General features: G+C 46.1%; 1 protein-coding gene across 1 annotated transcript in view; it reads right to left on the bottom strand.

Annotated features, from left to right (window-relative positions):
• Window positions 1-165: 165 nt before the first annotated feature.
• The window catches only part of LOC103806955 (calcium/calmodulin-dependent protein kinase type II subunit gamma-like), a gene marked incomplete at its 3' end in the record, with an annotated part of 112,714 nt that continues 100,206 nt past the window's right edge, over window positions 166-12,673 (bottom strand). The window contains exons 14-19 of the mRNA XM_009079669.1: window positions 9,111-9,130; window positions 6,444-6,512; window positions 4,813-4,857; window positions 4,132-4,180; window positions 1,957-2,070; window positions 166-291 (exon numbers count right to left, since the gene is read on the bottom strand). Of these exons, the coding sequence (XP_009077917.1) occupies window positions 166-291; window positions 1,957-2,070; window positions 4,132-4,180; window positions 4,813-4,857; window positions 6,444-6,512; window positions 9,111-9,130 (423 nt within the window). The remainder of the gene's footprint in view (window positions 292-1,956; window positions 2,071-4,131; window positions 4,181-4,812; window positions 4,858-6,443; window positions 6,513-9,110; window positions 9,131-12,673) is intronic.

Below are 12,673 nucleotides of genomic sequence, written 5' to 3'. Positions count from 1 at the left end.
GCTCCCGCTCCCTGCTCCGTGTCCCGCTCCCGCTCCCTGCTCCGTGCCGCACTCCCCGTTCCCGGCGGAGCACACGGTCCCGGCTGAAAGAAGGGAGCTTTACATCTAGGGGAACTAGCACGAGTTGCACACTACTCCACTACTGCTACCCAGCCGCTAACTTACACGGTGCTCGGTTAAGTACAAAGGGAACTACTGGAGTTAGCAAAGGCTCCGACCGAGCACGCTCTAACTCCAATGTCTGCCCTGGGCTGTCCCAGGCATGAAGCTTCTCTTCACAAGACTGTGTAGCTGCAAAACAAATGTAAGCGTTAAAATAATAAACAAACAAAAATTAGAAAGCAAAATAAAAACCAACAAAGAAGTACGGACAAACACGGCCCCAGCCCCGGTCGGCACACAGAGACATCCACATCCCAACAAATTCTACCTGCTCTCCTGCCTCTGTCACATCGCCCGGGCCACACGCTGCTTGGCAGAGGCTGCCCGGGCACTGGTGCAAAAAGCACAGCAGGGATTGCACTAATGCTGCTGGAGGTGGTTTGAGGGTGACCTAAAATGCTGGTCCGAGTAGTGACAGAGCAGCACGAGGGCAAGTACAAGATGGGATTGAAAGAGAAAGAAAGTAGGGGCATCCAAACCACTGCAAACCTCAACTCAGAGGGGAGTGGGGTGGGAGACGCTGCCCCATTTGGCAGAGGAGTGATTTGGCACTCCTCAGCGTGCCAAGCAGGGCCTTGCTATGAGCAAGAGGAAGGATTTAATACGAGAGCAGTGAAGGACAGCTCAAAGCAAAAAAAGACTTCAGAAGAGATCATTTCCCTTCCATCCTGGCTGGGCAAAACACCTTTTTGCACCTCACAAACCAGCAGTTTGACATCCTTAGAGCTACTTCAAAAATAAGTAACTGAGACGTTCCAACTGCTGCATCAAATGAGATACTGGTGCTGTGTGCAGCAAACCAGGGAAGGATGACAGGAAGAGACAGAAGAGGGCATGCCTGCTCCTTCCTTCCCAGACTCACCTGAACAGAATCAAACACTTCAGATGTTCCCAACTCACACTAAGGATCCTTCTATTATTGCTTTAAATAGTCAGGCAGCTAGTACGGTATGTCCATGCAGGGCAAATGCTGGGAATCCCACCTAGATTTTCTCCAACTTACTGGCTTTTTCATATCCATTTTCAGAGTTTTTCAGCCACAAGCTCCTCTGCAGAGGTAGCCAATTCAGGAGGTATCAGGCAGACATTACCATAACTTGCAGACTAACCACAGGACAACCTAACTGGGCGAGCAGGACAGACACACAAGGTAAAGCTCACAACAGACAAATGCCCTTCAGGGCCAACATTACCCAAAGATTTTCACTCAGAGCACCTGACAATGGATTCAGAAACGCTACGGGGTCTTCCAGCAGCCACAGCCTCCCTTTCAAAGCATCCCTGAAATAGTCTGTAAAAATTGGTTTTTGTTCCTTTGGTACTTCTGAGCACCATCCATGTCTGGGGTCCTCAGAGGTTCTTGGCAAGTGAGACCAAATTCAGCCTCATGCATCTCCTCTATAAGCAGATCTGCACCACTGACTCCATTTACCACAAGGAAAACTAAGAGATGCGGTGACTTGCCCAAGGAAACCCTGAAAGGCAGTGTCTCTGCAGAGAATTCCACGTCTACGCCCAGATGAAAGCAAGGGAATGAAATTAGCTAGGATGAAGTTCTGGTTTTGGGTTTGGGTTTTTTTTTTCAAAAAAGGGAAGGAAACATTTGGAAAATTTCAGTGTGCAAAGGAGAGTATTTTGCAGGAAGGGAGATGATTTCTTTTTATTCTGGAAATGAAAAATCAACGTTTTGGAAGGAAGTTGAGGAAAGGAAAAAATCTTGGGGAAGGAGAAATGGGAAGGGTGGAGGGAGGGGTGGGAAAAAGATGCTGTGAAGCACTGCACCCCTGGACTTACTGGCTGAGAAACAGAGAGAAAGCTGGGACTGCATGGACTCAGTCTGTGTTTTGCTCTCACTGTGCCTCCGTCCTTCAAGCACTGAGCTGCCGTCCCCGGTGGAGAGAGGGGGAGCTAGCATGGCAGGGAATTAAAACACAAACACAAACAAAACACGCAAGTTCAGTAAATAAAAAAAGAGAAAGGAAATAGGAGAACATTAAAGAAACCACAATGCTGGGCACAAAACATGCAGGAGTATCCTCCAGGGCAAAGCCAAGTAGACAGCTCTACAACATGAACCTGCTGTGCAATTTAGAATGACACAAGGGCAGGGGGGGCAGGGGAAGAACGACACACACTGCCTTTAGCCCCACCGCAGTGGAAACAACGTATCCCTGAGGCAACTGCCACTGATGGATCACGACAATGTCTCCTACAGCACAGCAGAACAGATCTGTGTAACCTGGTGTCTATTTGAAATAAGAAGTTAGCTGTGGAACTGCACAAGCACTTTCCTTTTCCCAGAGTCATGGCTATGCAGAACACTGAGAACTCCAACAGTCCCATACCTTTTGGTCTACTTAATTTTGCTCGAGTACTTGCTTATCTTAAATGTGCAAGGGCAGGAGTGGATAAGGAACACTGGTGAACACTACTACACTTAAAGCTGAAGCACTAAAATTACCAGAGCTGGCCACAGCACAAACTCCTTCCCTCCCAGCCACCATTCAAATGCTCCTTTCTGTTAAAATCATAAAATTTTCTAACCTCTGCCTAAAAAACCCAAAACACAGTTTTGATCCTTAGCAATGTAGCCCTATACAACTCTTTGTAGATTTGGCCCTGGCCAGCTGCCCTCCTTCCTCCCCACCTTCTGTTCCAGTCCTAGCCTTCTTTTCCTCACAACATTTGTATTCCTGCCTTACAGGGCCCATTGGCTCAATTGGCTCAAGCATGGGGCCTCTCCTGAACAAAAGCTGCCTCAAGAGACAAGGTCTGGACAAATATCTGTTCTGGACAGCTATCCAGCAGAGATTAGGTGAATCAAATTCATTACCACACTACGAAACCCATCCAGTTCCTGTCCCTCAAAGCTAGGTTCTTAAACCATGGATTACTCTTTGGGAAAAAAGGTGGGAGCTGGAATGCTGTCCTGTAATGACAGGCCTTATCTGAACCAATCTGTATTGCAGAGCTCATTCACTCACTGGCATGAATTTCTGCTCCCTGTGACTCTTCAGAAGAGGAGCCAGCTGCTTGTGATAAGCCCTGGGAAAGCATCAGGAACTTGTCCAGCTGACAGGGGTGACATTGCTGCTACGTCACAGGGTCAGCACTGATTTTTCCTTGGATATGTAACTCAGATGGACTACAACAGGGAGAATGAGAATACCTCTGCCACAAAATGCAAGCTATTAACACATTTGCCTCAGAATGCAAACGGCATTCACCCATTCCAGACTTGCTCATTCAGGAAAATGTCTGCTTGTCCTTCGTTAGGGAGGTCAGGAAAAAGACAGCTGCTCAAACAACATGAGCAGATATGGAACTTGGAGCTCCTTCATTTAAAGAGTTATACAAGCCCAGAATATTTATGATATGGTCACTGAAAGGTATGAAATCTCTTCTCAGCCTCTCCCTCTACTGATATCTCAGTCAAGGACAGAAAAAATAATTTCCATTGAGAGACAACAGGCTGAGAATGACCTTCATCTTAGATACAAAAATAGACCCAAAGAGAAAAATAACAAGGAAAGTGTGTGCATATCACTAAATAGGTTCCCAGAAAGGGGTGAAAATGGAGACTGAGCAGTAACAGAGAAGTTTCAACTCCCTGTAACCTACAGGGAAGCTCAAAAACACAAGCAGACTCCAAACCTCAAGGGACTGGTAGGGATTTTCCACGCCTAGAAATGGACTGAAGATGAACAGATTATGATATTTGCAAGAAACAAATTCCAACTCTAAGACAAAAACAAATTAGCTCAGGGCAAACAGTATTTATAAACCACAGAGGCCAAGTCAGCCAGTTCCCCAGCGCATGGTCCCACTGTGACAGGAATGACAGCGTCATGGCGAATTTATGAACTGAGTCAGACACAAAGCTGGGAAGCTAGTTCAAGGCAATGATCAAATCTCCAGGATTCCTTACCTACACTGAACTGTATTAGAAATTACAGGCAAAACACCTACCTTTCAGATCCTCATCTTCGGTCGTGGTATTACAGCTCTCTGTGGAACCCTGCACGGCAGAACAGAGCATTACCAGGCGTCAGCCGTCAGGAACGTGAGCAAATAATTCGATTTGTTTGTGAAGAAAGATGGGGAAAAGCGCAAAAACATTGGCAGGTATGGCAGGGAGAGCATGATACAAGGAAGATTTGGATGAAAGCAAGCCAAATACTAAGCAAAACTTAACAGCATATCTGCTCAGCTTTTGCGTGTTCGTGCCATTCACCCAGAAATTTTCCAAGGACGGAAGTTACCATACTCTGTCAAATGAGATCAAATGGGAATTGCTTCTGTTTGGAAGAAGAATAGCCACAAGAAGCTAAAGAAGGGCTCCTAGGCTTTCTCAGAGGAAGTCTCCATTAAGTGTGCAAGGCCTTTATCTTCTCTTCCATGCCACATAAGAAAGAGAGTGGTGGTTACACACCACTGTCGGAAAGAGATGTTAGTATCTGAACAGTTGTCTCTGCTCAGCCTATTCCAGAGATCCACAGCCATACAACACATCTCTCCTAGTCTACTGCCAGCAGTATTCAGGAGCATGCTATAAACCAGACATTGGAAAGGTCAAAATTGAATTAAGACACACAAAGACAAGAACAGGAGAGAAGCAGAGGTTTCGCTGGCAACACCCCCATCCCTTACCTTTATGCCATCTGTAGCATTATGGACAACTGTTGTTTGAGGCTCCTAGGAAAGGATGGAAGAATTATTAAACTCCAATTCCAAAGCATTCTCTCATTTCTTTTCACTCCCCAGCAAGTGGAGAAAAGGTGACTGACATTAAAAAAATAAAATCAAACCACAAACTCCAAACAGCACACGTGTGCTTGCGTGCGTGCGCACACACTTCCTGCACAGAAGGTTTCCTTAAGAGAGAGGCTGCACTAAAAGCTACAGTCGCCAGGAGACAAAGCCCCCAGCTTCCCTGCAATTGTCCCTAATTCCCAATTTGCTTCTGGTGAACCAGGCTGGCACAAACAGATGGCCACCAAAGAGCCAGTCTGCACCCTCTGCAGCCGTTCATGAAGTAATGACCCCTCAGCAGTGTCCCCACTGGAAAATACTTCAGAAGAGGGAGAGGGGGAAGAAAAGATAATACTGCGCTGGGGCCTTTGTCTCTCAGGTTTTTTTTGAAAGGTTGCTGAGTATTTTACCCTAAAAAAGGGACATTCATAATTTCCATAATAAAATAGGGATGAGCCAGACCACCTCAAGGCCCCTCAGAGAGGCGTTGCTACAGGACTGTGAAAAAAGGCACATTCTTCTAAAAGTCTCTAAAATGAGTTCCAGTTTTAATAATAACAGCGTTTAATAATTTAGGAAGGCTCTCTCCATATCAAACACATGGACAAAGCCAATGAAGGGAAAGCAGAAAATTATGAAGTGTCCCAAGAATACTTCATCCTACAACAAACAAAACCAACATCAAATCCCACCCTCCCACCCACCAAAAATGCCAAATCCAACTCTCCAGGGACAGACAACAAAGAACAGCTACCAGGCCTATGGGTGCTAACTAACTCCTGCACTCATCCCTTCGTTACCAGGACAAGACTTCAGGATCCTGCACCATCTCCTCCCACTGCTGTCACTCTTGCAGAGCGTCTCAGCGAGGGCATCGGGGACTGTGCCGGGCAGTGATGTACACTCACCCATCTGCCTCTGCCACCCACTGCACTGCTGCCTGACCTCCCAAGCATACTGAGGCAGGCCACACACACCGAGCTGTGCCGTCCGATGCACTGGGCACAGGACACCCTACGAAGGCCACTGAACGCAGCCTGAACAGGAAATGCCAGAGAGCTGCAGAGGATCAGCCGCTGAGCTGAGCAGGCCAAACGGGCCATCAAAGGTTTCTTCTAAAAACCCTTTGTCTGCCCTTTCTTCTGTGGTGTCCTGAAGTCCATCCTCCATTTCCTGAGTGTGGAGAGTGGATGGAGCTTGACACTCTCTTCTTCCAAACCAGCCTCCCCAAAGCCAGCAGGAACAGTTGAACGGGACACACAGAACTAATACAGGGATGGCACACGGGGAAGTCCAGGCAAGCTGCGATTCCCACATCCAACCACAGCTCTGCTCAGCACCCCCAACCCAAAGCCTGTGAGGCTGTGATAAGGCCCCACAGCAGCACAGGGACACAGACAGAACGAAGCCAAAACATAAGCTGAAACAGAGCAGCACAAGCAGCACTCAGGAAAGGAGGGGGAAGAAGGGGAGAGGACAGAATCAAAATTAAACCAAACAGGAAAAAAAATAGCGGTTGGGGAAGATACCATGGACGTCTGCACTGGGGGTGTTTCTTTTGCAGTGCTTACTATACTGGTTTTGTTGTTGCTCTGTGGCTGAGACAGAAAAACATGATTTTAGTTCCCCTGCTGGGCAGCAGAGGCAGCAAGAAAATGACAGTATTGCTTTAAACCCAACCATCTCCTCAGACCCTCCCCTCCCCACAGGTTCAATCACCAAGAAGGAGGAGGAAGAAGGAATGCTGCCTGGGTCGCTGGACATCATCCTTCCCTCAGAGGCAACAGAAGTTGTAAGGGATGTACCAAAATCCAAATGTGCCTGGACTGCTAGAGCTATAAGGAAGGAAAACAGAAAGGGAAAAAGGGAGCAGCCCAAAGGGATGGGGAGAACCCTGCAACAAGCACTAACAAAAATATCTGGTGAAGGAGAATGAGAGATGGCAGAGGTCCCAAGAGAAAGAGACTACAGAAGTGAGAGACACATGATAGTCATGGTGCAGTCTCAAACAGGGCACAAATGGGAGTCGTGTCTGAGGAGTCCCAAAGTGTACAGGATCAGTCCTAGGTATGTAATAATGCAGAGTGTTCCAGGGAACCTACTGATCCAAGAAAAAGTGTGGTCAGCCGTAGGAAAGGTAGAGAAAAGGTGAGGTATGGTGTGTTGTGTCCCTGCTGTGACCTGAACAAAGAGACTTCAGGACCAAAGTATGGAAAGGGATGGGGTTGAAATACAAGGAAAAGGACATTAGTTCCACAGGTAGAAAGTTCTCTGGACGGTGTCCAGTAGTTTTGCCTTTCCCCTCTTCAGTCTCTCTTGTAGCTGTGGTAGAAGAATAAAATCTCTGTTTGCTATGCTCCTGCATTCACACAGCAGAACAGTGGGGCTGTCACCAGCTTGCTGAAAAGAAGCATCCCATTGAGTCATGTCTGTCAGTTATGTCAGGAATGAGCAAAGTGTATTTGTAGGAAGCTAAACACGTGTCCACTAGTATACAGTTCCTAGCCCACAAATCCAGCCCACACGTAACCCTCACACCAGCTATATAGCTGCCAGACACCAATGTCAAAATTGGCACCGCAGGAGCCTCACTCAGATTCCTTAGTTTACAGATTGGGGTACCAGATGGGACCTCACAGCAGTGTGACCTCATTACATTGGCTCTTGGGAATGTAAACTTGTACTGCAAAACATCAGGCCCTCATCACCACACCACAAACAATGCAGAAGTCAAATGCTGAGCTGGAAAACATCTGCCAAAGGTGTAATTATGTCAATCAGTGACAGATATTTTAATGCCAAGATTTCACACACACTAATACATCAGTTTTTCTTCACAATCAACATGCCTTGGCTTAACTAGCCCTTTTGGAGAGAGGAGAAGCAGAAGAGGAAGACTGGGCAAGTAGAGAGGAGAAGTAGAAGAGAGAGGCAGGAACGAATTATTTAGAAGTCCACGGAGGGGAAAAAAAAAGAGCATACGACACATTCAAACTCCAAGCTAAGAAATGAGAAATACTTCAGCAATTACTGTTTACTGCCTTTTCCTATGCATCCCTGTATTGTCCTAAGACTATGGCCTTCCAAGAGCTTTGCTTTCTGCATGTATTTCCAGCCTGATGGCGGAAGAGATGACAGTCACTGTGGATGTCAACAAGGAGCAAGGAGCAGATCAACATGAAAAAATTAGTCCCAAACTATTTTGTGGCATAAACACAATCAAACTTCTGGCAATGCCTGGGTCCACCTCTCCACACAGCACCGAGGTTCCTGTACTTCTTCAGAAACAGTGATCCTAATGCAGAGATCTATCTTCCACCTCTTCTAGTGAGAGGAATGCAGCCCATTTTTTTCTTAGGGATAAGATAAAGTTTGCATGAAAGAAGCTATAGAAAAACAATTCCAAGTTTTTGGAAGGCCAAATAGAAAAAAAACCCCAAACAACCCAAACATCCAGGAAGCCACTGTTCTGAAAAAAAGTTGACCATAGGTTGTTAGGTGTGGTATGTTGCCTTATAAAGTGCAAACCCACAGAAATCCAAAGCGCACAACCTACCCTCCAGGCGGCACTGAACACCCAGTCCACCCATCATACTCTTTCCAAGCCAGTGGGCTGAAGAAGACCAAGTAACATGCTTGCTAGTCCAGAATCACATCACATTTTATTCCAGGACAGAGTCCCAATGAAATTAGAGACAGTTTAGTCTAAGCATTTGTCACAGCTCTTTCTCAAACGGAGGTATCAGACACACTAAGTTTCCTGCACACACTCATATCTTGTGGCCAACTAACCAATTGCCCTTCCCTGGAAAAAATCTAGCCTTCCCTTCCCAAACCCCAACTGGCACAGTCAATGCTTACCCCTCCTTCCCCCCTCCTACTGCCAGCCAACATCACAGTCACTGGGCAGGCTATGATCCTTGGTAATTCAGTACAGCTCAACTTAAAAGAGGCCAATTCACCTAAAAAGGCGCCAGACCCTTCTTAAAATCTGTGTAACACAATTAGCTTTGGCACAGCAGTTGGCAGCACTTCCTGAACTAGACAACAGACAGACAGACAGACAGGCACAAACAACACAGAGGGAGCAAGAGAGAGAAAATGGACCAGTGCTCATATCACTAGGGACACACACTTCTAGCCAACTAAAAGAATATAACTACCAACACATGGGCTATCTCTGGTTATTTAGCCACCTTCACTGCTTCCATGTTTTCTGAGGATGAAGCTTACATGGTTTACATATCCCAGCAGCTTTAAAGCAACACACAAAGGGAATTTAAGTATTCCTGTCAATGGGCAGAAAAGAAGGGCAAGAAAGGCACAACAAACTCCTGCCGCGGATAAAGGCAGGGCTGGTGAAAAGTCAGTCCTTCACATCAGATTTTCAAAGCAGTACTTTGGGACTACTTTATTGTGTGTGTTTTTACATAGTTTATGCTGTCATTGAAGGAGGAAGAGGAGAAATATCTTCTGGGTAGTAATACAGGAACAATTATTCTACTTTCTCAGTACTGTAACATTCCTGTACCTACCTGAAACAGGGGAAAAATCTTTCCTGTTATTTTTTTCTGTGCAAAGAAGATAATACAACAACTGATTTTTGTACTTTAATTACTGTTCATATTCGGTGTCAAAGTGTGTCACTGGGCTGTGTATGACTCCTGACAATATGGCGCTGGCCAATTTCCTCTTAGCTCCCTTGAGAGTGGATTTGACTACTTCTTTTGACAAATTCTATGGATGTCAAACATCTGGATGGATGAAAAAAGGAAATGAACAGGACAGTTACTGGGTATTTGCTCATGCTGGGATACATAAACAAGATCAGGACAATAGGAAGTTTTGGATTCTAAAGGCTCTGCCAAACCTTTTCGGTAAGTACGCTAAAAAGAGAAGTGACCGGCAGCTCTGAGCTGCCCAGTGGTGCTGTGCCCACTCATTTCATCTGAACAGTGGAGCCCCATCAGTCTCTGCCACGTTTGGAGTCACTCCCAGTTTGTTCTACACTGCAAGGCTCCTATCAAGGATGACAGCACCAAGACCAGGCAAAGCACCTGCTCCTCTTTTGGCACCTCTGCAACTGAATGACAAAGCCCCAGGTCCAGGCAAGGTACACACCTGCTCTGCTGAGCCCAGGAGAACCACTGCCTTTTTTTGTTTCACACCCAGAGCAGGCAAAGTCAAACTACGTTGCCAGCAGTTGATTTTCTGCACAAAATGGGAGTTGTACATGGCCGGGAGCCAGAGGATCACAGAGCCCTTTTAGTGAGGACATGGACCTTTGAGTGCACACCGACCCCCCTGCCTCCCCCCCGCACAGACATGCTATGTAGGTGATGAGCACAAGCCGAGCGTGCATGGCATGAGAATGGCGGACGCACGAATCGCAGGCAGCTTACGGGAGGTGCTCACCATCAAATGCACACTGGAGCTCGACTTCCTTTTCTGGACACATCATTGAGAGAGGGAAAGAAGGGAAGAGAGGAGATGAGAAGAAAAGCACAGAAACTATTCACACATTAGTGTGCCAGCAAGGGCCCCCCTGCCAATAATGCTCCCCTGGCGCAGGTATAAGCAGCAGCAGAAACGCACAGACACGCGAGAAGGAGCAGAGAGAAGTCACCATTAAAGCACATGACTACACATCAGGGGAAAGGGCAGGGCTGAAGACCCTCATCCCCTCAAACACTGAGGTCAGAACATAGGTGCCCCACACACTGATATGAGGAGAGAAGAGAGAGGAGTATCTGTATCTATATGCACAAGATGTGGATGCAAGGGGGTGCCTCTCTGTGCTCTGCCACCTCAGAAAATGGGGCAGCCTCCCAAGCCACACTGAAGACTATGCAGAAACCTCCCACGTGCTCACAGTGGGAGGAAGCAGAGGTGTGTTTGCAATTCTAATCAGAGGGTAGGGAGGAGGGCACAACGGAGAGGCACTCCCAGGGGCTAAAGAAAGAAGAGGGCATTTTTGTGCATAGCATGAGGAGGAGAAAGGCTCCCTCAACACAGAGTTTGGGGCTGACTGGAGAGGCAAGGTGCACTGATGCTCAGACAAGAAGGACAGAGGCACACAACAGCCAGAACACTTTGCGCTCTCAGAAACTGGGAGGAGAACAAACAGGTTCAAACACTACTCAACCTTCTTGGACTCTACTCTTGTTCAAAGGCATCTTCAGCGTTCAAACACTACTCAACCTTCTTGGACATCTTCAGTTATCTTCAAAGACATCTTCACATCAAACAGCACTCTCCAATAAATGAGGCTCAACATGCATTTCTCTACTCTTTCACTAAACTCTTAGCATCATCCTGTCCAAGCTGAGCCTGGCAGGTCTTTCAGCATTACAATGCTACTCCTTTCCCCTGCTGTCTCTACATACATTTTCCATTTGCCCTTCTCCTTCAGTACCATCTACATGATTTGTCTGCTGCTTACTACAGAGTCCAACTCACACACAGCCCATCTCTGGAATAGCTTGTGAAGACTGTAAAGGCTGTGGAGTTGTGCCTCCCCATTTCATACACTTGCTGAGCCTTCACGGCTTTTACTGTGAATATTGTCTTCATCCCTGCTATCCTCACATCAGAGCTCAAGCACACATACAGACTTGCATGTCTTTGAAAGCAGAAGCACCCATGTCCACCTCATACCCAGAACCACATTCCTAATCACACCATACAGTCCAGAATCACACAGCCACTGCATGAACAGACTCAAACTAGCAAAGCTTCTGCCTCATCTGATCTTTAATTCCAGTACAGACAGACTCTGATCTGTTCAGCATTTGGCTCATGAATCTTCCACTTCATGGAGGCACAACATAGGGCTTGCCATTACATGGTTTGAAAATTTGTGAACCCTCTCATCTTCTTTCAGGACAATTTAGCTTTTCCACAGGCTTTTCCTCAAGCTAAAGCTAAAATAGGATGTACTACTACTACATGAATACAAAGCAACCCAGAGGAATCCTTGTACCCAGTCATAACAGAGAATTTTTAACTGGGAGAGGTGGAAACCCACACCAGCTGAGAAGTTGCTCCAAAATTTCTGTTTTTACTTTTAATGTATCCTGTAAGATGCAGCAGACAAACAGAGGCTACATGGATACTGCAGGGAAATTTATCTCTAAGAAAGACATTCTCATTTGAAGTTCATACAGATTTCCAAGGAGTTACAAAAACAAGAAAAGGGACAGAAAATGTTAAGATACAAACAAAAGGTTCAATATGAAAAGAGTCAACCAAGCCATGCAGAAAACAATCACCCTCCTATACAGAAGCACAAGTAACACAGGAGGAAACAGAAACCTTTGCAGATCAGAATTTAATTAGAGTACAAGCTAAATTTAAACCAACATTGGTCTATTAACATGGCATGATGTAGTGTAAAAATCCCAGAAAGCACATTATTACTGGCTACGATAATAACAGAGGTAAGAAAAGCCAGCTAGGCAGTATGAAAAGGGTGGGGAGTGAGGTCTGTGTTATGACCAGTGCATGAAAGCACTACTAAAATACAAGACAGGTTAGATAATGCCAACATGAGGCACTGGCAGTTAAGTGCTAAAGCATCAAAACTTATTAAGTCAAAACATATACAAGGAAGTTACTAAAACCAGATCAATCTCCGAATCCCATCTGTAACAGCTGCATCAGAGCCATCTATGTTACCTTCCCAAGGTGACTAGCTGAGTGAGCAAAACTTTTTGTTCTTCTTGTAATGTGACTGCAACTTAGCAAAGTAAATAAGATA

The sequence above is a fragment of the Acanthisitta chloris genome, unplaced genomic scaffold (assembly GCF_000695815.1).
Source record: "Acanthisitta chloris isolate BGI_N310 unplaced genomic scaffold, ASM69581v1 scaffold5598, whole genome shotgun sequence".
Lineage (NCBI taxonomy): Eukaryota > Metazoa > Chordata > Aves > Passeriformes > Acanthisittidae > Acanthisitta > Acanthisitta chloris.
Note: the sequence above shows the minus strand (reverse complement) of the source record. Positions and strands in the feature narration are given on the sequence as shown.